Here is a 25,023-nt window from a genome sequence, read left to right as displayed (position 1 = left end):
GGGAATACAAGACAGAAAGCTGTACTTGAACAAGAATTAAATAAAAAAATTATTTAAAAAAAAGAATTAGTTGAATTCAGTTGCAAATTAGATGAAAAAAATGATGGCTACACTAAGTAAAATAAAGGAAAACATACAGGGAACCAACAGTGATGGAAAAGAAACTGGGACTCTAATCAACGGTGTGGACCAGAAGGAAGAAAGAAACATCCAATCAGAAAAGAATAAATAAACAAGAATTCAAAAAATGAAGAGAGGCTTAGGTACCTCCAGGACATCTTTAAAGGTTCCAACATCTGAATTATTGGGGTACCAGGAGGGAAAGAAGAAGAGCAACAAGTGGAAAAGTTATTTGAACAAATAATAAAGGAGAACTTCCCCAATCTGGCAAAGGAAATAGAATTCCTGGAAGTCCAGGAAGCTCAGAGAGTCTCAAAGAAGTTGGACCCAAGGAAGAACACACCAAGGCACATCATAATTACATTAGCCAAGATTAAAATGAAGGAGGATGGTAGAAGCAGCAAGAGAAAAGGAGATAGTTCCTTACAAAGGAGTTCCCATAATACTGTCAGCTGATTTCTGAAAAGAGACCTAACAGGCAAGAAGGGGCTGGAAAAAAGTATTTGAAGTCATGAAAGGCAAGGACCTACATCCAAGATTACTCTATTAAGCAAAGCTTTCATTTAGAATGGAAGGACAGATAAAGTACTTCTCAGATAAGGTCAAGTTAAAGAAGTCCATCATCACCAAGCCCTTATTATATGAAATGTTAAAGAGATTTATCTAAGAAAAAGAAGATAAAACATATGAACAGTAAAATGACAGCAAAGTCAGAATCATTAACAACCACACCTAAAAACAAAAACAAAAGTAAACTAAGCAAACAACTAGAACAAGAACAGAAACTCAGAAATAGAGATCACAAGGAGGGTTATCAACAGAGGAGTGGGAGGGAGAGAGGAGGAAAAGGTACCTCTGAGAATAAGTAGCATAGACAGTAGGCAGAAAATAGAAAGGGGGAGGGTAAGAATAGTAAAGGAACTATAGAAGCCAAAGAACTTATATGTATGACACATGGATATGAACTAAAGGGAAGAATGTGGGTGGCAAGGGGTGTGCAGGGTGGAGAGGAGTGAAGAGGGTAAAATGGGGCAACTGTTATAGCATAATCAATAAATATAGTAAAAATGCAAAATAAAATAAAATAAAAAACCCCAAACATGTTCCTTGACAACCATTCCCCTTCTTTCCTCTTTTGTCCCCTTCCTCCTCCCCCTGGTTACTGTCAGTTTGTTCCTTATTTCCATGTCTTTGTTTCTATTTTCCTCTCTTGTTTGTTTTGTTGATTAGGTTCCACTTATAGTAGAGATTGTATGGTATTTACTTCTCTTTCACAACCTGGCTTATTTCACTTAGCATAATCCTCTCCAGTGCCATGCATGCTGTGGCAAAGGGTAGAAGTTTCTTCTTTCTTTCTTCTGTGTAGTATTTTATTGCATAAATGCACCACATTTTTTTGATCCAGTCATGTACTGATGGGCACCTTAGTTGCTTCTAGCATTTGGCTATTGTAAATTGTGCTGCTATGAAGATTGGGGTGCATCGGTTCTTTTGGTGTTTCAGGATCCTTGGGGTATAATCCCAACAGTGGAAATGCCAGGTCAAAAGGCAGTTCCATTTTGTTTTCTGAGGAAATTCCATACTGTTTTCCATAGTGGCTGCACCAGTCTGCACTCCCATCAACAGGGCACTAGGATTCCCTTTTCTCCAGAACCTTGCCCGCACTTGTTTGTTGAATTGTTTATGATGGTTGTTCTCACTGGTGTGAAGTGGTATCTCATTGTGGTTTTAATTTGCATCTCTTTCATGGCTACTCATGCTAAGCATTCTTTCATATACAGAGGACCTTCTCTAGGCCTTCTGTATATCCTCCTTGGGTACTTTAAGTGTCTGTTCAGGTCCTTTGCCCATTTTTAATTGGGTTGTTTGTCTTCCTGGTGTGGAGTCATGTGAGTTCTTTATGTATTTTGGAGATCAATCTCCTGTCAGAGGTATCACTGGCAAATATATTTTCCCATATGTTTGGTTCCCTTTTCCTTTTGATGATGTTTTCTTTAGCCATGCAGAAGCTTTTTTTATGAAGTCCTATTTGTTTATTAAGATGTCCCTTGCTCTAGGGGACATATCACTGAAAATATTGCTACATAGAATATCTGAGATTTTCCTGCCTATGTTCTCCTCTAGGACTTTTATGGTATCATGACTTATATTTAAGTCCTTTATTCATCTTGAGTTTATTTTTGCATATGGTGTAAGTTAGTGGTTGAGTTTCACGTTTTTGCATGTAACTGTCCAGACCTCCCAATACCATTTGTTGAAGAGGCTATTTTTACCCTATTTTATGCTCCTGCATCCTTTGCAAATATTAATTGACCATAGAGAGTTGGGTTTATTTCTGAACTCTCTATGCTGTTCTACTGATCTATGTATCTGTTCTTATGCCAGTACCAGACTGTTTTGATTACAGTGGTATTGTAATATAGTTTGATTTCAGGTATTGTGATCCTTCCTACTTTGTTCTTCTTTCTGAAAATTGCTGCAGCTATTTGGGGTCTTTTATGGTTCCATATAAATTTTTGAAATGTTTGTTCTATATCTGTGAAATATGTCATTGGTATATTGTATATACCAATGTACATTGGTATATAGGGATTGCGTTGAATGTATAAATTGCATTTTAATTTTGTTAATTCTTCTAACCAATGAACATGTTATATGCTTCCATTTATTTGTGTCTTCCTTAATTTCTTTCTCCAGTGTTGTGTAGTTTTCTGAGTACAGGTCTTTTACTTCCTTGGTTAGGTTTATTCCTAGGTACTTCATTTTCATTGTTGGTACATTAAATGGGATTTTATCCTGATGTCTGTTTGTGATATTTTGTTTCTGGTGTACAAAAATGCCTTCAGTTTCTGAATATTGAGTTTGTATCCTGCTGTTTTTTCAAATTCACTAATTAGGTCAAGTAATATTTTTGGTGGAGTTTATAGGGTTTCCTATGTACACTATCATGTCATCTACAAACAATGACAGTTTTACTTCCTTTTTCCAATTTGGATGCCTTTTATTTCTTTTCCTTGTCTCATTGCTGTGGCTGCAACTCCCAATACTATGTTGACTAGAAGTGGTGAAAGTGGACACCCTTGACTTGTTCCTGATCTTAGTGGGAAAGCTTTTAATTTTTGCCTGTTGAGTATGATAGTGGCTGTAGGTTTCTCGTATATAACCTTTACTATGTTGAGGTATGATCCCTCTACTCCCATTTTGCTGAGTGTTTTTATGATAAATATGTGCTGTTCCTTATCAAATACTTTTTCCAAATCTATTGATACAATCATGTAATATAATCATCTATTGATGTGATCATTGCCTCTCCTTTTGTTTATGTGAGGTATTATGTTTATTGATTTGTGAATATTGTACCATCTTTGCATCCCTGGGATGAATTCCACTTGATCATGGTTTATGATCTTTTTAATTTATTGCTGTATACATATTGCTAAGATTTTGTTGAGGGTTTTAGCATCTATGTTCATCAGCGATACTGGCCTGTAGTTTTCTGTCTTTATTGAGTCTTTGTCTGGTTTTGGGATTCGGATGATGCTGACTTCATAAAAAGAGTTTGGGAGTCTTCCAATTCTTGGATTTTTTAGAATAGTTTGGGAAGGACTGGGGTTAGTTCTTCCTTAAATGTTTTGTAAAATTCTTCTGTAAAACCATCTGGTTCAGTGCTTTTGTGTGCTGGGAGTTTTATGGTTATTGCTTCAATTTCACTAGCTGTTATCAGTCTATTCATGCTTCCTGCTTCTTGATTTAGTTTTGGAAGATTATATGTTTCTAGAAATTTATCCATTTCACCCAGATTTTCAAATTTCTTGCCATATAGTTGTTCATATTAATTTCTTACAATCCTTTGTATTTCTGTGGTGATAGTTGTAATTATTTCTCTTTAATTTCTGATTTTATTTATTTGGGTCCTCTCTCTTTTTTCTTGGTGAGTCTGCTTAAAGGCTTGTCAATTTTGTTTATCTTTTCAAAGAACCACTTCCTGGATTTATCAATCCTTTGAATTGTTCTTTTAGTCTCTAACAATTAAATTGTTGTTTAATTCTGCTCTAATCTTGGTAATGTCCTTCCTTCTACTTACCCTGGGCTTTGTTTATTGTTGTTTTTCCAGTTCTTGTAGGATTAGGTTGTTTATTTGAAATGTTTCTTCCTTTTCTACGTAGGCATTTATTGTTCCATCTCAGAGCTGTCTTTGCTGTGTCCCATAGGTTTTGGACTGTTGTGTGGTCATTTTTATTTGTTTCCAGAAACTTTTCAATTTCTTCTTCTTCTTTTTTAAAGATTTATTTATTTATTTATCTTTAGAGGGGAAGGGAAGGAGAGAAGGAGAGAAACATCAATGTATGGTTGCCTCTCGTGAGTCCCCTGCTGGGAACTGGCCTGCAACCCAGGCATGTGCCCTGACTGGGAATCAAACTGCAATCATGTGGTTCACAGGCCCGTGCTTAATCCACTGAGCTACACCAGCCAGGGCCAATTTCTTCTTTGATCTCATTCTTAACCCATTCATTGTTAATAGCATGTTATTCGGTCTCCATGAGTTTGAATGTTTTTTATTTTTTTTCCTTGAGGTTGGTTTCAAGTCCTCATAGTCCAAGAAAATGCTTGATATGATTCCAATTTTCTTGAATTTGTTGAGGCTTTTTGTGTGTCCTATTTTGTGGTCTACTTTTGAAAATGTTCCATGTGCATTTGAAACGAAATGTACATTTTGCTTCTTTTGGATGCAAGGTTCTATATATATATATCAGTTAAGTCCATTTGATTTAATGTGTTGTTCAGTTCCACAATATTCCTATTGATATTTTGTTTGGAAGACCTACCCATTGTTGACAGTGGGGTGTTAAAATCCCCTACTATAATTGTGTTGTGATCTACATCTTTCTTGAATTCCTCCAAGATTTTCCTTATATAAGGTGCTCCTATGTTGGTTGCATATATGTTTACAATATTTATGTCTTCTTGATGTATTCTTCCCTTGAGTATTATGAAGTGTCCTTCTGTGTCTCTTTTTATGGCCTTTGTTTTGAAATCTATTTTGTATGGTACAAGTATTGCTTCTCCAGCTTTTTTTTCTTGCCCATTTGCTTGGAATATTTTTTTCTAGCCCTTTGATTTCAGTCTGTGTAGGTCTTTTGTTCTGAGGTGAGTCTCTAGTAGGCAGCATATATGTGGATCATGTTTTCTTATACATTCAGCTATCCTATCTTTTGATTGGAACATTTAATCCATTTACATTTAAAGTTATTATTGACAGGCTGTACTTATTCAATAATAACCTTATTTAAGTTGTACTTTTCATTGCCATTTTCCCCCTTTGTATCTGTGTTCCTGTTTCTCTCACTCTTTTTGTTTATTACTTAAAGCAGTCCCTTTAGCATGTCTTGCAGTGCTGGTTTGGTGGAGGTGTATGCTTTTAGCCTTCTTTTGTCTGGGAAACTCCTTATTTCATCTTCCATTTTAATTAAGAGCCTTGCTGGGTAGAGTAGTCTTGGTTGCAGGCGTTTGCTTTTCATTACTTGGAATATTTCTTGCCAATACCTTCTGGCTTGCAGTGTTTCCATTGAAAAGTCAGCTGCTATTCTTATTGGAGCTCCCTTGTGTTTTGCTTCCTGTTTCTCCCTTGCTGCCTTTAAAGTTCTCTCTTTGTCTTTGAGTTTTGCCATTTTAATTATGATATGCCTTGGAGTGGGCCTTTTCGGATTCATCTTGATTGGGACTCTCTGTGTTTCCTGGACTTCTATGACTTTTTTCTCTCATGAAATTAGAAGCGTTTTCCACCATTACTTTTTCAAACAGGTTTTTTATCCCTTGCTCCTCTTTATCTCCTTCTGGTATCCCTATTATACAGATATTATTACATTTCATGTTGTCCTGCAGTCCCTTTAGTCTCTTTGTTCTTTTTGAGTCTTTTTTCCTTTTCTTGCTCTATCTGGGAATTTTTTTCTACCTGTCCTCCACCTCACTGAGTTGATCCTCTGCTTCATTTAGCCTGCTTTTGATTCCTTCTACTACGTTTTTCAGTTGAGAAATTGTATTCTTCATCTCCTCTTGACTCTTGGTGATAGTTCCTATGTCCCTTTTCATGCTGATGTAGTTCATAGTAAGTTCCTTGTAACTTCCCTGTAGTTTTTGGTAATTCTCATTGAGCTCATTGAGCTTCCTTATAACCATTGTTTTGAACTCAGTATCTGACAGTCGACTTGCCTCTATTCCATTTAGCACTCTTTCTGAGGATTTCTTTCCTTTCGATTGGGGGTTGTTTCATCTTCCCATTTTTTTGAGACTCTTCTCATTTGTTCTGCTTCTTAAATTGATCTGTTTTGACTCCCTGTTTTTGTGGTGTGAACTTCTATTGTAGGTGACGTGTGAGATTCAGTGGTGCAGTCTCCTTGATCTCCTAAACTTGATGCTCTTGGGATGCCTTTAATGCCATTTATGTTGGCTCTCTGGATGGGTTTTGATTGTTGTAGGGTCTTTCTTTGGTGGGTCCTTCCCTCCAGCTGGTGTACTAAGGGTCACTCTGCCCACCACATCTTGTATGCTGTTGTACAGGTGCTTCTAGAACAAAACCACAAAGTCCAGGAAACACACCCATACCTGCAAAAATAACTCTCCCCTGCAATCCCACTATCAATAGAAAATGAGCCAGTATTAATGAAGTTGCAAAGAGATTAAGACTATTATAAGAAAGGAGAATGAATATGAGATGCCCTACTGAAAGAAAAATGATTTTGAGAGGGTAAATGAGGAGCACTAGTAAGAGTTGGAAATCAAAGCAATGCAAAGAGAGAAAGTAAAATTTACATTGTAAGTAAAAAGGGAATGAAGAAGGCAGAATGTTCCAAAAGAAGGGGAGATTATAGTATTAGGTTTAAATAGACTTTATAATAAAATTAAATAAAATAAAGTGAGAGAAAAAAAGGGAAAAAGTAAATAAATAATAAAAAATAGAAGCCAAATTGGAGAAAAAGATCCACCAAAGTGCTATCAACAACAAATGAGGTAAAATTAATGTAGGTGGGATGGGAATACATGAGAAAAAAGAAAAGCTTAAGAGATGTTTAGGGGAATGGGAAGTGATTTTTGAGGTGATAGAGGGAGAGGGACTACTAAGAATGAGGAATGAAAACCAGGCTAAGACAGGGAAAAATACAAAATTTTAGATGAAAAAGGGAAAGAAAAAAAGAAAAGAAGCAGGATGAAAGAGAAAAAGAAAAAAAAAACAGGTTAAGACAGGGCAAAATTAAAGTTTGAAACTAATTTATAGTTTTAATTTGAACATTTCAGCTAAAATATCATATGGCATGTTTAATATGATATTGTTATTTTATAGAATTACATGCTTATGATTTTGTAATAAAAATGGGCATTATTTCTACCAGATGTTGTATATTTGCAATACATTTATCTAACAAAAAACTTGACACAGACAGTAAAAGGAATTATAAATCAATAAGACAATATGATATGAGCAAAAGACTTCAACAGAAACTTTACAAAAGAAAATGTCCAAATGCTAATTAACAAATGAAGAGGTACCCCATCTCATTACAACAGGTAAATTCCAATTAAAACCACAATGAGATACTAGTACAGACTCACCAAAATGGCTACAATTTAGACGCTGAACTGCAGCAAATGCTGGTGAAGATGTGGAACAATAAAAGCCATTCTAGGCCCTGGCTGGTGTAGCTCAGTAGATTGAGCACAGGCCTGCGAACCAGAGGATCGCGGTTTGATTCCCAGTCAGGGCACATGCCTGGGTTACAGGCTGGTTCCCTGCAGGCCAACTCCCAGCAGGGGATGCACAAAAGGCAACCATACATTGATGCTTCTCTCCCTCTCTCCTTCCCCTCTAAAAATACATAAATAAATAAAATCTTTAAAAAAAAAGCCATTCTATATGCTGCTGGTGGGAGTATAAGTTAATAACACTACATTGGAAAACTGAAACTGAAAAATAGAACTATTCTGAATCACAACGATGGTGGTGGTTACATGACCTCATTATGCATTTGTCTAAACACACAGAACTTGATTGACACCATTGTGAATTCTACTTATGAAAAATAACCCAATCCAGATATGAAAGGAAACCAAAATAGAATTCAAGATCTAACAAATAAATCTAACTGTATTCAAATGAATAATGTAACCACAATGAAGTGGATGAAATAAAAGAACTAACTAAAGTTATATCGGATAACACTATCTGACTAGACACTGTAGGGCTAAAAAGAAATATAAACAAACACTGTACTATAGTAAAAAAAATGTTTTTCACAAGGGCATGGGTAAGCAATTCCCAAATACTTTAGGATGAAATAAGTAAATATATAGATAATGAGAGGCACAACTGTCAATACCACAGGAAGAAGTTATAAATAGGGAAAGGGTGAAGGCTAGAATGAACTCTGCTGGAATCAAAGGTAGTAGTTGGAATGCAGGAAATTTAAATGTATAAACAGATAGAGATAAAAATAAACACAGATGGGTGTGTATGCACAGGCTATTATTATACACACATATATTGCCAATCTGTTGCTAAGAGGGCCTAGAAGCAATGGCACTCAATAACTATGAGAATTCCTAGCATTCAGATCTGGGTTTCTAAATAACATCTGTCAATAAAAGGAACTGAGATTACTTGAAGGAGTGATTGATTCCAGGACTGAGGTACAAGAACCTAGAGTTTCTTACGTTGTCAAAAGTAAGGTAATACTAAAAACGGATGGGGACAAAGCAAGGTATAAGGTCTGTATATAGGGTGATTTTATTTCAAAAAGAGACAAAACTAATTGTTAGTACTGGAAGCTAAAATAATGGTTACCTTTGGTGGGGGTAATGACAGGAGGAGGCCATAAGGGGTCGCTTCTGAAGTGCTAGACGGGTTCCATTTCTTGATCTGGTGGTAGTGACAAAGGTGTGTTCACTAAATGAAAGCTGTACCAACTCTGTATGGACATTACACCTCAACACAAATTATACAAGATGCTCTACATTTTGATTATGGTGGTTGTCCATTGCTATTTAGTAAAATATCTGTGCATTTTAGTATAGGTAATCTATACCTCAACAAATCTGACTTAAGGGTCCTTTCAGAAATAAATGCTACAATAGAGCTAACATTTACCTAGTGTAGGCTGTCTTCCATTTTGCTTTCTAGCTTTGATAAAAAGGTGGGAGTTGAAAGTCTTATTTCTTGACAGGCCTGAGATCACTTAACCATACAAACTATGGCCCACAGATATTACTAGTTAAGAATGTGGCAGTCCCACATATCTTATTCCCTTGGCTAATTAAATAACTTTGTCTTTTGCAGTTACAAAACTCAAAATATGGAATATTAATTCTAATATTAATATGGAATATTTTGATTTTCACTTATTAGTCACGTATAAGTGACTAACTCATATTCAACTGATAAGTTGCTTACTTAATAAATCATTAACTTATATTCAACTTATAAGTTGCTTATATTCATCATTAAGAAATATATGTTCTTTAAAATCTCATCTGGTAAGAACTGTTTTCTAGGAATGCCATACAGAGACATTCTCAAAGAATGCTACTTAATTCATTCTATCCATACCATTGACACCCTATGTCAATAAGATCATCATTTAAAGTTGGTTTGACTACAGTAAACATTTTCAAAATGATTTATAATGGTCTTTTTAGGAAGTAGGAATCATGATGATGTGCTGACACTATTTTTCCAGCTGCTGAGATTGTTTTCCTTTAGAGTTGGCATTTCCCTATTAATTACACTTTCTGTAATTTTCCTACCAGAAGTGCAAATCACAATTGACATTATCTGATACAGCACTAAGTGTTTTCAAAGAATATGAAAACTTAACTAGCAAATAGGGTGTCAAGTTTCTTTAAGGACTTAGTAACATGAATACAAGTAATTTCAAAAACCCCATTTAGTTATAATGAAATGACTAGGGACACTATATGTTGACTATCTTAAATTACAAACTCTTCAAAGGCAGTAGACTACTTAAAGTAATATGTAGTTTACTTGTCATAGCAGATGAGTCCCTGATACTTGTATTGATCAAGAAGGAGAAACATTCGCTAAGGCCTGACTTATTGAAGTGATAGATGCTTAGCTGATAAAATGTTCCCATCATACCACGGGATCACAGAACTTGAGGCAATATTATCAGATCACCTAATCCAATGGTTTTCACAAAGGCAGCATCAGTACATCACGTAAGCGAGCTTTCTCAACAAATACACAACCCTACACTCCCCTTCCAGAGTCCACCATCCTCCTTCTCATACCTCTTCTTGAGGATGTGCATTCAGATACTCCTGATAAGGATGTATCCAACTGAGGGAAAGGTGCTTTTATGAAGGCAGAGCTGTATTTGTCAAAAGCTCACTAAGGGATTCTGATAGGATAGCACCAGTCTTCCAGTTGAAAACCTCTGACCTAATCTATTATCTCCCTTAGAACAAAATTACAACTCAAACAGCCCAGAAAGAATCTGGAAAAGTATTGAGAAAAGTCTACAACTTATTCTTCACTGGACTCATTTCATGGTCACATAAGGGCCAGTGTATGAAACACATTATTTTCCATTTAGAATAGAAGTCTTACTGCTGCTTTTCCCAATCCTTAGTAATATATTTAGTACAGAAACTTGAAGAAATTTAAACTTTCTATAAACACTTACATATGTATAAAATATTTCTTTTTTCAACACAATCCTTAATAAGGTATTACACAAAGACCTCATTAGTACCTGCCGTCTAGTAGGTAATGAAAATCTGTAGTCTTAGTTTTTCTAAAGTGCATAAACAAAGAAATGATTTCCTTGATGTGACTTCCATCATATCTAACAAGTTCATTAAGTGTTTATTAAAAGGAACAAAATAAATGCAATCATCTTTTCTTTCCTGTCCTTCATTTCCAACTTCTTACCATTAGTACTTTCCAGTGCCCTCCCCTGCCCTGCCCCCAACTGCAGAAGCTTGGAACTCAGCCTGTAAGCAATGAAACAATGACTCAAGGTGACAAAACCACTGAGCTGGATAGAGATAGAGGATGGATACCCAAATGAAATAGAGGTGCCCCCCCAAAAATAGGGTAAGCAGAAGATACTTTAGATTCACAGGCAACTTAGAATAGAGGAATTAAAAAAAATGTTACATTTATAAAATAAGAGAAAGTGGTATGTAGACACTGTATCTCAAAAGGAGAAAGGTTGCTAGAATTAAATACCAATGAACCTGATTTTGTTATATTATTGTTAAATACCACAAACTTAGCAGTGATCATGTAAAAATACTCTACAGAGTGAGGTTTAAAGAACAATAATTCCTAATTAGTGTTTTAATAAGTGTGTTAGCCATTCTGGAATGTCATTTATGGTAAATTAAGGGACACTTTCCCTCACTATCTTCCATTAGTATTTTAATGCTAGGAGGTGGGAAAAAGCTGATCCATATTCAAGAGGAAAGGAGGAAAAACAATAACAAATTGGCATCTCTTCTGTGGATTGCCCCACAGGCCAAGCATTTTTATGTTCTTAATCATTATTAAATGACTTAACATGACACCCAGAGCCTAGCGAATGATTGCATCCTGACATGAGAACGAATTACAAATGAAATGAAAGATCAAGCCGTATTAGAGGATTGCCTCTGGGAAATGAAAATCTTTAATTCTCTTTTATTATTGACATTTATTTGGCTGCCATGAATAACAACATAGCAAAGAGATTCAGCTATGCTTGTGCACTGAATAGCTTATCCCAGGGCTCAAAACTGCATTAACATTTATCATGTTTGCTTTTGTAGCTGACACCACTGAACAGATTCTCTATCCATCTTGTATTTATCATGCATTGCAGATATAGTACATCCTCTAATTTAAGTTCATTTTCATATAGTAGAAACAGCAAAGATTACCAGTGTCTTTCCTCAAATAAAGTCCTGCTGGTTAGTATTCCTAAGAATGGTTTAATATATTTAATAAAAAAACAAAATGAGTTGACAAATTCAGTTACAGTCAAAGGAGGCTAATTTTGAAGGTTTCAATTTTAGGAGATTTTTGCTAATTCACAAGACACTTGTACAATATGTATATCTGGAATAAAGCCGTAAAATAAATGTCTCCATAAAGAGCAACCAAATAGCATTTTGTGAATCTGAAGGCAGTATGACAATTCTTATAAGAAATCTGCACGGTTTTCACTATTCCAAATGGTGTTCACTGCTGACAGGAATAGGCCACATACTATAGAAAGACAGCAATTCAGACAGTCATTATAAATGTAGGGATATCTTTTTATGACTTATTTCTTTTCTCTCTTGTACAAATTCCTGTCACAATAATAAGAGATTATATAGGATGTGGTGCCTTTGCTCACATGATCCTCCATGACTAGACTGCTCTTCTTCCTTAAAATACTTCCCAGAATTCAAGGCTTAGCAAGAATATCAATGTATCTTGGAAAAATAAATCACTTATTATCTGTAAATTTTGTTTGAGAAATTAATTTTTATGTTTATGTCCTTCTGTTTTTTTATGTGTTTAATATGGAAACTTTTAAACATACACACAAGTAGATGTAACTGCAGTGACCACCCTCCATACAGCCATCCCCCACCTTCCACAATTACTAATTCACAGTGGATCTCACTTCATCTAGAGTTCTACTTCACTAGTTACTGCTCACTGAATTATTTTGAAATAAGTATTTTTTGAAGTAAATCTCTGAATCTTCTTTCAACAATTCTTAAATAAGAAAGTTGGAATGGATTAATTCTAGGGTTGCTACTCCCCCAAATTTGACAACAATTTCTTCTTCTACCTCTTTTAGGCTTATATACTTCAACAAAAATTTACTTCACAGCCACTGTAAAGTATTTCTTCAAACTTTACCGACTTCCTTCTCTGACTCAATAAAACATATAGTCTGCGTTGATAATTAAGAAGTATAACTACATTTCCTGTATTCATATATAGATGTGTATTAACTTTTCTCCAAGTTAGATCTTTAGGGACCATCACTGAAATTTCAGTGTTCAGAGAGTACTGAATAAATACAAAAGTAGTAATTGCTACTGTTTATAATAATTATTAATTGATTGATTGACTTTAATCTTAAAGGTTAGACACAATTGGAAGGTTTGGATTTTGGTTTTAATAGTAGGTAGCATCATTTGGAAATTTTAATCAATAAAATATTTGTTGAAATTCCTATTTTATTTCTGTGAGTGCTGTAACATAGAGCTGTGTAAAAACAGAAGTGAGGTTTTCTTCTTCAAGTTTAAAACTGAGAAAGTAAATTATATCTGAATTATATTTGTTCATAGTTGGATAAATTTATTTTAATGTAGCACAAGTATAAGGTAATTAATTGTATTATTTTCAGAAAAGACTTTTCTAGATTGACAATATCTCCAAAATATCAAAGTAAATAAATTAAATCAAGGCAGATTTACTCAGCTGATATTTCATAAATTATCTTCTTGAAAATAATTTTTTTCTACTGATAGGAGGTACATATACTTATAAAAATAAAAACCTAAAAGAAGTATATTTTCAACAGAAATAGAACCAAAAAATCCTAAATTTTATATGGAACCACAAAAGACCAAGAATTGCCAAAGCAATCTGGAGAAAGAAGAATAAAGCTGGAGGCATTATACTTCCTGATTTTAAACATTATTATAAAGATATAGTACTCAAAACAGTATGGTACTGGCATAAAAACAGACAGATACATAGGTCAATGAAGCACAACAGAAAGCCCAGAATTAAACCCTGACATATATGGTCAATTAATTTATGACAAAGGAATCATGAATATACAGTTGGGATACTATAGTCTCTTTAATGAATGGTGTTTGGAAAATTGGACAGCCACATGTAAAAGAATGAAAGTGAACCACCACCTTATAACATACACAAAAATTACCTCAAAATGAATTAAAGACTTGAAAGTAAGGCCTGAAACCATAAAACTCTAAGAAGAAAACAGGGGACAAGTTACTTGATACTGGTTTGGCAATGATTTTTTGGATTGACACCAAAAGCAAAGTCCACAAAAGCAAAAATAAACAAATGGGACTACATCAAACTAAAACAAAAGAAAAAACTTCTGTACAACAAAGGAAACCATCGCCAAATGAAAAGGCAACTTATGAGATGGGAGAGAGAGAATATTTGCAAATCATTTATCTGATAAGGGGTTAATATCCAAGATATGTAAAGAACTCATACAACTTGAAAGCAAAAAAGAAGACAAAAAACTGCAAAAAACAAAACAACAACAAAAAATAATCCAAAAGAGCTGAATGGATATTTCTCCAAAGGAGACATACACATGAAAAGGTGCTTAACATCATCAATCATCGGGGAAACGCATGTCAAAACCAAAACGAGATATTACCTCACACCTGTTAGATTGGCTATTATCAAAAAGACAAGATATACATGTTGGCAAAGGACATGTGTGGAGAAAAAGGAAGCCTTGTGCAGTGTTGACAGAAATGTAAATTAGTGAGAAACTATGGAAAACAGTATGGGGTTTCCTCAAAAATTTAAAAATAAAACTACCATATGACAGCAATTCTACTCCTGGGTATTCATTTGAAGGAAATGAAAACACTAACTCAGAATGATACGCACATCCTTGTGTTCCCTGCAGCATTATTTACAATAGCCAGGACATGCTTGGAAATAACCTAAGTAGTCCATTTGATGATTAATGGATAAAGAAAATGTTACATATGTACACATAATATATATATATATATATACACACACACACCACATGTATGCATGACACATAGATGCAATACATTGCATATATGTATCACACACCTGTAACATGTATTTATATACAATGCATGTGTGTGGCACATAACATATATGCATGTGCTACATATATAATAACATTCAGCCATAAAAAGAAGGAAACCCTTCCACTTGTAACAATATGAATAAACCTTGAGGGCAGTATGCTAAGTGAAATAAGTTAGAAAGAAAGACAACATATGATTTCAGTTGAATGTAGAATCTAAAAAACCTTGAACTCACAAGGTTACCAGAAGAAGTATGTGTGTGTGTGTGTGTGTGTGAGAAAGCAAAATTAATTAAAGTGATGAAAAGAAGTACACTGTTTTAAATAAATTAGAGAGAATACAGAATTTGTTTTTATAAATGACCAGTGTCCATAACAGTGGTTTTCTCACACAGTTTGCACATGTACCTGTAGCCATTATAGTGTCATCACTCCCCTGGGTGAAAACCACGACTCGTTGCCTCTTCGAGTTCATCTTTGGCAGAGCTTGTGTCTTTCTGGCTATCTCTTTAATGTCTTCAGTCTATTAATAGAAAGGAAGAAAAATTCTCATAACCAGTACAGTAGAACAAAGCTTTATTAGTAGACTGAGAATTCAGCTTCTTATGTTTAAAATAAAAGAGACTTGAACATCTATTAAAAGTCACCATTTAAAAAATTTAACCACATAAAAAGTAAATATTATAGTACAATAACCTCCAAGGAGGCAACTGTCAAACTCTAACCATCTTAAATTTACGATGAATCTTATTTCATCTACACCCTCACTCATCCGTCTTTCATATTATTCTAAAATAAATCCCAGATACTATGTAATGTCATCTATAAACGTTTTAGTATGTATCTCTGAAAGACAACAACTTAAATATAACCAAATAACATTATCATATATAAAAAATAAATAAGAATCCCTAATATCAGCAAATATCTAATCAATTTTCAAATTTCCCATAAAAATTTATAGAAAGAAGAATATTAAATTATCTTAGGGGTGTATAGAGAATAATTACGCTGACTTTGGAAATAGTTACTATAATGCCATTGTTTTTCAAAGAACTAAAATGAGATGCTGTTTCCTACAGATTTTCTTTAAAAAGATAAAGTTTAAAAAATTGCAAATTAATTCTAGAAACCCTGATGCTATATTTTGTATCACACAGGCTAGGAAGTTTTATATCTTAAATGCTCTTGACTTGAAATGTAACCCTTGAGCTATATGCAGGAGTTTTAGAATCATGCTTTCAAGAATTCTAGATAATTAAAAAATTCATGTCTGAACTCAGTGGGCCTCTAAACAGCCCACAGTTTGTGTTTGCTGATTAGTACTCTATCACTGTGCAAAGTTTCAAACAGTTATGGAGGGACAAACAAAACCAGAGGGAAAATATATTTGAGTGGCATAAAAGAAGTTAATTAGGATACACAGATGGAGAGATTTAGGTAAGCAAGGCAGTCAAGTCATAATGGTTATAAATAACATCAGAAACTATGACATTTTAATTTTTTAAAATTTTTTCTTATTCTCACCTGAGGACACTTTTTCATTGATTTTTAGAGAACGTGAAAGGGAGAGAGAGAAACATCCATGTGAAAGAGAAGCATTGATTCGTTGCTTCCCACCCACACCCAGACTGGGGATTGTACACGTCCAGACCAGGGACTGAACCCTCAACCTAAGAAAGTGCACTGACTGGGAATTGAACCCACAAACCTTCAGTTATAGAACAATGCTCCAACCAACTGAGCCACACAGGCCTGGGTGAAACCATGACATTTTTAAAGGTATGATAAGCTTTAGTAACATTGTTTGTTCCCTAAATACTTAAGAAATTCTAGCTGATATAAGAATGTACGCTTCTATTATACCTAACATGATAATACCAAAGGAGTGCTGTTTCTGAAAAGAAGTGCCACTTGAGGTATAACAATGCTGCTGACCTTTCAAACATGCTGACTGTTTCACTTCTGGTTGCTCATTTTAGAACAGAACTAGGCTTGAAGTCAGATAAGATGAGAAAAGGAATACTCTCAGTTTTGGGGAAAGACTATTACAAATGACTAGCAAAAAAACTCCCAGACAAACAAACAAGCAAAAAAACAAAACAAAGAAATGATTAGTAACAGCTGAAAAGAACAAAAGAAAAAAGCTACTTAGCAATGTCTTCACACTCTCAAATAAATCTACACATTTAATTAAAATGACTCACATATATTCTCCCAATTGCTTTACCATACATATTTTACTACCGTAGTATTTTTGCTTATGATTGAGTACAGTTCATATTTAGTAAAGATAAGAGGCAAACTCCAGGAATAGATTCACTTTATCATCTTGGGAACAGCATCTTACACATGTCCTGGATGTTTTTTAAGTAGAGGTCTTTCTTCAAGGTGGTATGAGAAATAAATTAAGAATGAGATTACAACTGTCTTCTACCAATCCTGTGGGACGATGTATATTTTTTAAAAAAGCTTTGCTAACTTAAAGAAACCTTTCTTATGTTCCAAATTAGATCTTATAAAACTGGCAATTTGAGACTGAAATTAACTTTCCAAATATAAGACACAAATCTTTACAGATGGTTACACTTCATTCTATTTGTATCCATCCACACCCACAATTCCAACAAAATCCCTTTGTTTCTCTGGGAGAACGGCCGGGAGCACCAAAACGCAATCTCTCACTGTGCCTTGAGGAGCCAAAGCTTTGCCCTCAGAAGTTGATCCCCCTCTAGTATAAAGATATTTCTTAAAACCTTAATTTTGTATTTCCAAAGCTGTATACACATATTTCTCACTATGCTGTGAGCCAGTAGATTCTTCTTCTCCTTGATACTCAGGCTGACATATCCTAACAGAACGATGAAATTACAAGGAATTTAGAGTATGATACACCTGGATTTGTGCGCCTTGAGCAGCTAAATAAATCTCTCTGTACAATATTAAAAAAATATTTATGGTAGAAGAAGTTGGGAGAAAAGTATGCTATAATTAGTGGGTAAAAACTTGGAGACAATGAGGATATTTGCATATTCTCATAGTATCTCCCCTTAAGATACTTATTCATAACATAAGGAAAAATAGTAATGTTATAGTGGAGAAAGCTGACAGACTATTAGTTTACCCTGGTGATCAAATTTAGCAATACTAAAATTAGTAGGCAAAATGGTGTATTTGCATAGTCCCAAAACATTTATTAACTGCAATGGGAAAAAAGCAACTTTACAGAGGATAAACTGCAAACACCACCATCACACAACGATCAAGGTTAACATCGCCAACATGAAGACACCGGGACATTGTGTACGTCCCTGATATGATGCACTGAGAAGGGCACATCACTTCAATGATATTTCTGGCAAAAATCCATAATCTCTACTTAATTTTGAGAAAGTATCAGAAAAACCCAAATTAAGGGACATCTACACAATGACTGACAAACACCCTTCAAAAGTACCGAGACATTAATGAGGAAAGAGTTAGAAACTATCACAGAAAGGAAGAGACTAAGGAGACATGACAGGTAAATGCAATGTGTGATCCTGAATTAGGTTCTGGAACAGAAAAAGGAAATTAGAGGACAAACTGGTGAAATCAGAATAAAGACTGAAGTTCAGTTATTGGACTGTACCAATGTTAATTTCCTGGGGTTGATCGCTGCACCTTGGTTATGTAAGGTGTTAAGATTAGGAGAAGCTGCCCTGGCTGGCCCAGCTCAGTGGATTGAGCACAGGCCTGTGAACCAGACGATCGAGGTTTGATTCCCAGTCAGGGCACATGCCTGGGTTGCAGGCCGGTTCCTTGCAGGCTAACTACCAGCAGGGGACGCACAAAAGGCAACCATACATTGATGTTTCTCTCCCTCTTTCCTTCCCCTCTAAAAATAAATAAATAAATAAATAAAATCTTTAAAATAAAAAAAAAAGATTAGGAGAAGCTGAAAAAAAGGTGCCTGGGAACTCTACTATTTTTTGTAAAATCCCAGTCTAAAATGATTTCAAAATAAAAAGTTAAAAATGACTGTTGTGAGGATAAAACAAGTGAAAGAGGTTAATGCAATATTCAGTACATGCTAAGTGCTTAATAAATATTAATTTCTTACCTCTAGTAACAATCATTTTAATACTCTCCAAAACTGTCACATCGTGAAGTTGCCTTCCAAATCTCTAAAACAGGCCTCAAGATTTTACAGAAAAGTTAAGTGACTTCCTCAGGCCATAAGGATACTCCATGGGGAAGTTATGTCTAGCATCTACAGAGCGTGGCTCCAGTGATTAAACATTTAACCCCTGTTCTATGCTATGCACAGATTATACTACTTCTATGAATTTCACCAATGTGTTTTCTCTTGTCACAAAACTATAGCATGTTTATCCTAAATAATTTTTCTGCCACATTAAAAAATCATTGCTGATTTGGTATTTAAGTTTGTTATTTTTCTTAATTATTCTGCCTTGTATTTTAGCCTAGTAAATTTCATTTAAAAATATTTTATTCATTATGCCATTACAATTGTTCTATTTCACCCCTTCATTCCCCTCCACCCTGCACACCCCTCCCCCACCATCCCCCCTTTAGTTTGTGTCCATGTGTCACAAGTTCTTTAGATTCTATATTTCCCATACTATTCTTGCCCTTCCCCTGTCTATTTTCTACCTACTATCTATCCTATCTATTTTCAGTACCTTCTCCCCCCTTCTCCTCTTACCACTTCCCTGTTGTTAACCCTCCATGTGATCTTCATTTCTGTGGTTCCACTCCTGATCTAGCTGTCCTCTTAGTTTGCTTTTGTTTTAGGTGTGGTTGTTAGTAACTGTGAGTTTGCTGTCCTTTCACTGTTCATCTTTTTTATCTTCTTTTTCTTAGATAAGTCCCTTTAACATTTCATATAAGAAGGGCTTGGTGATGATGAACTCCTTGAATTTGATCTTATCTGAGAAGCACTTAATCTGTCCTTCCATTCTAAATGAAAGCTTTGCTGGATAGAGCAATCTTGGTTGTAGGTCTTTGGCTTTTATGACTTCGAATACTTCTTTCCAGCCCCTTCTTGCCTGTAAGGTCTCTTTTGAGAAATCAGCTGACAGGCTTATAGGAACTCCTTCATAGGTAACTGTCTCCTTTTCTTTTACTGCTTTTAAGATTTTCTCTTTATCTTTAATCTTGGGTAACTTAATGGTGATGTGCCTTAGTGTGTTCCCAGCACTCTCTGGGCTTCATGGATTTCCTGGAAGTCTATTTCCTTCACCAAGTTGGAGAAGTTCTCCTTCATTATTTGTTCAAATACGTTTTCAATTTATTGCTGTTGTTTTTCTCCTTCTGGCGAGCCTATAATTTGGATATTGGAATGTTTCAGGTTGTCCTAGAGAATCCTCAGCCTCTCTTCATTTTTTTGGATTCTTGTTTCTTCATTCTGATCCAGTTGGATGCTTATTTTTCCTTTTGTTCTAAATTATTGCTGGTTTCCTTCCTGTCACTGTTGGTTCCTTGAATATTTTGCTTTATTTCACTTTGGGTATCTTTCATTTGTTCTGTCATTTAAAAAAATATTTGCATTTAATTTTTTAAAAATATATTTTATTGATTATGTCATTACAATTGTTCTATTTCACCCCTTCTTTCCCCTCCACCCTGTACACCCCCTCCCTGACCATTCCCCACCTTTAGTTTATGTCCCCATGTCTCAAGTTCTTTAGATTCTGTATTTCCCATTCTATTCTTGCCCTTGCCCCTGTCTATTTTCTACCTACTATCTATCCTATCTATTTTCAGTACCTTCTCCCCCCTTCTCCTCTTACCACTTCCCTGTTGCTAACCCTCCATATGATCTTCATTTCTGTGGTTCCACTCCTGATCTAGCTGTCCTCTTAGTTTGCTTTTGTTTTAGGTGTGGTTGTTAGTAACTGTGAGTTTGCTGTCCTTTCACTGTTCATCTTTTTTATCTTCTTTTTCTTAGATAAGTCCCTTTAACATTTCATATAAGGGCTTGGTGATGATGAACTCCTTGAACTTGACCTTATCTGAGAAGCACTTAATCTGTCCTTCCATTCTAAATAAAAGCTTTGCTGGATAGAGCAATCTTGGATGTAGGTCTTTGGATTTCATGACTTGGAATACTTCTTTCCAGCCCCTTCTTGCCTGAAAGGTCTCTTTTGAGAAATCCGATGACAGTCTGATGGGTACTCCTTTGTAGGTGACTGTCCCCTTATCTCTTGCTGCTTCTAGGATTCTCTCCTTCATTTTAATCTTGGCTAATGTAATGATGATGTACCTTGGTGTGTTCCTTCTTGGGTCCAACTTCTTTGGGACTCTCTGAGCTTCCTGGACTTCCTAGAAGTCTATTTCCTTTTCCAGACTGGGGAAGTTCTCCTTTATTATTTGTTCAAATAAGTTTTCCACTCGTGGCTGTTCCTCTTCCCCTTCTGGTAACCCTATAATTCGGATGTTGGAATGTTTAAAGATGTCCTGGAGGTTCCTAAGCCTCTCCTCATTTTTTTGAATTCGTGTTACTTTCTTTTTTTCTGTTTGGTCATTTTTTTCTTCCTTCTGATCCACTCCCTTGATTTGAATCCCAGTTTCCTTTCCATCACTATTGGTTTCCTGTGCATTTCCCTTCATTTCAATTAGTTTAGCCTTAATATGTGCCTCTAATTTGTGGCTAAAATCAACCAGTTCTGTGAGCATCCTGATCACCAGTGCATTGAACTGTGCATCTGAGAGGTTGGCTATTTCTTGGTTGCTTAGAGTTATCGGCTCTGGGGCTTTGAGTTCTTGAGCCATATTTTGGACTGTTCGTGCTTGTTATATATGAGGAGAGGAGCCCTAGATGTTCACCAGGGTGGGGCAACTCAGTTGCTGGGTTGTGACACTGTATGTGGGGTTGGGGTCAGAGAGGGGCAATGGTGGTCCCCTCTGCTGCTTCTCGTCGCTGGGGCCTGCGTGGTCTGTCTCACTGCTCACTCCTTTGCTGCTTTATCTGCTTGCAAATGTGTGATCGAAGTCAGCTGGCCGCCTTGTGCCCTCACTGGGTCCACCCGTTGCTACCCCACACCTGGGATCCACCAACTGCCGCCTGCGCACCTGCGTTGGAGGATCCTCCTTGCCCGACCCAGCTCCACTACTGGTTCGGCTCCTCTGACTGGTCAGGCTGAATGGTTTGTTGTTGTTGGACTTCTGTATAGTTCAATTTTCTGTGTTTTGGCTGTGTTTTTGTTTACTAAAACTTTGTTGTCTTTAAACTTGGTTGTGGGAGAAGGCACAGTGTTTCCACCTACACCTCCATCTTGGCAGAAGTCCGCAAATTTCATTTTTTGAATTTCAGGATATTTCTCATTTTTCAAGGTCATTTGGAAATCTAATCTTTTCCAAATCATAAGAATGTGAGAGAGGAAGATGTATAATTTATACGATAAAGAGTACCGAACTTAAGAGAGCCGGGCTGTGGTTCCCGCTCCATTATGGATTAGCTGTGTGACCTTGTACAAGTCATGTAGTCTATATTGTACCTGTTGAATTGATAGGTAGGGCAATCCTACCTATCAATTTGTGTGAATATTAAACGTATTAATGAAATGTAAGAAAAGTCTTTGTAAAATATGAAGTATTTTATAAATGTGAAATTATGCTTGTAACTAGTGATCACATGAACACCTGAAATTTAGCATTGTCTTCCAAATTAAAGAATATACTTTCTTCATTCTATTTTTAACAAGCTGGTGATGCAAATGTTAACAATTTTATTGCAATCTACCTACTCCTAGAGAATACCAATTGTGGTGTCCCCACACATTGCCTCACTTAACCGTGCTGTATTCTGTCTTGTTTTCCAGACAGAAATTCCCGTAATAATTATGGTGTTCGTGCCATGTGTCACTCACTCTCTAGCCTTATACTTCCTTCCCTCCTCACTCGCTATGCTCAGTGATGCTGACCCTTCGGTCAGTTCTGGGCGTGCGCAGTGCTCCTCCTTGTTTCAGGAGCTTCTGTACCCTTGTTCCCTCTCTTTGAAATGCGTTTCCTTGTTTGTTTTGTTTTGCTTTTTTCGTGTTGTGGCTAAATAATTGTATTTTTCAAGTTTTACTTTCTCAGGGTTATTCCATAACCCTCTCATTTAAAATAGAAACCCCTGCCACGTTCTTTTTCACACCACACTCTGATCATTTCTATCTTGTCTTCAGGGTTTATCAAAGTGGTGGGCACATAGCTAGTGCTCAGTAAATATCTGTTGAATGAGTAAATGGTTAAATAAAGATAATTAGATCATCTTATCTCTTCCCCTTAATCTGTTTTAAAACTGTCCTCTTTTTAGGGTTCTATCAGTCACCTTAGGAAAGTGGCATCATTGTCTTTTAGCCAGCAGGACTTGAATTAGTGTCTTATTTTCAGAAACTCTGGGTGATATCTACTGTATTCTTTACACTTGTGAGGAACACAGGGATCTTAGAAGAACCCTGAAGAATTCTTTGGTTATTTAGACCTCCTGAACACCTTCTGTGGACGCTCTATCCAGTGTTGATCAATGGAACTCTCTGTGATGATATATATAACTGCTGTTGGACAGTAGTTTTACGTTTTATAACTACTGTCCAATACAGTAGTCTCACTTGCAAAGTGCCCAGTGAGACTGAGAAACTGAATTTTAAATTTTACTTAATTTTAATTTAAATAACCACATGTAGCTAGTGGATGCCATACTAGATTGCACAGTTCAGCACTTTCTTCTCTCAGGTGTAAGATGATAGAGTTACTATTGGTCAGAGAAAGTCTACAAGCCTGCAATCCTCAGGGTAGAGTCAGGGCTGTGGGGAAAGCTGGAAAAGGGAAAAGAATTGCTTTGTTGCCTCTGTGTGAGAAGTATTCTATTGCGGACATATAAAGAAGGAAATTAAAATTTGTTTCTTGGAGTAAAAATAAGTGAATGAGCCAGAAGAAAAGGTATAAATTTTCTTTATCATTTGGCACATATTCTGTTGTATGAAGAATGGAAATATCAACACAAAGAATATTTGTATTTAAGTTTTGGAGGTATTTTCTGCACTTTAAATCAATTTTCAATACAGCTTTTAAAATTCTTCATAATAAAACATGCTTTTAAGTACCTTATTTTTAAGTAGGTTCTCAAAATACAAACCTTTAATCAGTTTAGCTCAAGATAAGGTAGATTTAAAAACACTTTGCAGTCTACACTGATTTTCAAGAATAATAAAACTTTTTACCTGAAGAATTGTCATTTTAAATTCTTAGCAGGTCTGTCATTTAAATCAGGTACTATGTGATTTTCATATATATCTCCTCTCTTCTGCTTTGTGCTCTGCCCAGCTTCAGTTTTTATCTTTCTCCAGTGCCCTCCTCATAAGCTGCCTCTTTTTACTGAAAACTGCCCAGCTCATTTTAAAGTGTAAAGATTTTTATCTTAAAAAGAATGATTATGTAAAATTTGCAGAGAAGATAACCAGAATATCATAAACAATGCCACTGAGGACACTTCCTGATGAATAAACACTGGTTATTTTTAGGGGTGTTCGGATTGGTCAGTTAGGAGACAGATCACCAGTGGCAATACTCTGTGGCTTTGGAAACTGATTGGGATTTATAACAGAAAACAGGGGTAGGACAGCAGAGCTGGTGGGAAGAAAAAAATAGTCACTTTTCCTTTCTTTTTAATGTTTTTCATTCTCTCCTCTCATGCATGCCCCAAATTTAGAGGTAAAGTTAAAGTTGGAAGTGAAAAATGCAGACTTTGTCTAGTTTGTCACACTACATTAGAGAGCACGGACATATTTCCATAGACATTAAACTGTTAAGATAAAGTGATTTATTTTTACTTGATTCCTTAAAAATGCCACATTTTAAACATATGTTTTCATATTATTGTGCAATGAACTAAAAAAAATTAATGACATTTTAAAATCATTATATTTTTCTAGATAGCATCCCTTAATATTTTATTGAAAATACTTACTTAAGGTTACTGTATTCATGGCTTTCATATACTCTGCAAGGCTTCTGATATTTTAGAGAGCCCAGGAAGGAACACATGAAGACACTGGGTGCTTTGTTTAATCTAACATAT

At 35.5% G+C, this 25,023-nt stretch overlaps 1 protein-coding gene across 3 annotated transcripts in view; it reads right to left on the bottom strand.

Moving 5' to 3' along the window:
- Positions 1–25,023, bottom strand: part of ADK (adenosine kinase) — a 594,334-nt gene that overhangs the window by 105,267 nt on the left and 464,044 nt on the right. For all 3 annotated transcript variants that reach the window (XM_037055967.1, XM_037055969.1, XM_037055968.1), the window contains one exon: positions 15,363–15,477. In XM_037055967.1, coding sequence (XP_036911862.1) covers positions 15,363–15,477 — 115 coding nt within the window. The remainder of the gene's footprint in view (positions 1–15,362; positions 15,478–25,023) is intronic.

Source organism: Sturnira hondurensis, unplaced genomic scaffold, assembly GCF_014824575.4.
Source record: "Sturnira hondurensis isolate 20B ecotype Veracruz unplaced genomic scaffold, ASM1482457v3 Scaffold0008761, whole genome shotgun sequence".
Classification (NCBI taxonomy): domain Eukaryota; kingdom Metazoa; phylum Chordata; class Mammalia; order Chiroptera; family Phyllostomidae; genus Sturnira; species Sturnira hondurensis.
The sequence above is the reverse complement of the archived record's forward strand: the minus strand, read 5'-3'. Positions and strand labels throughout refer to the sequence as shown.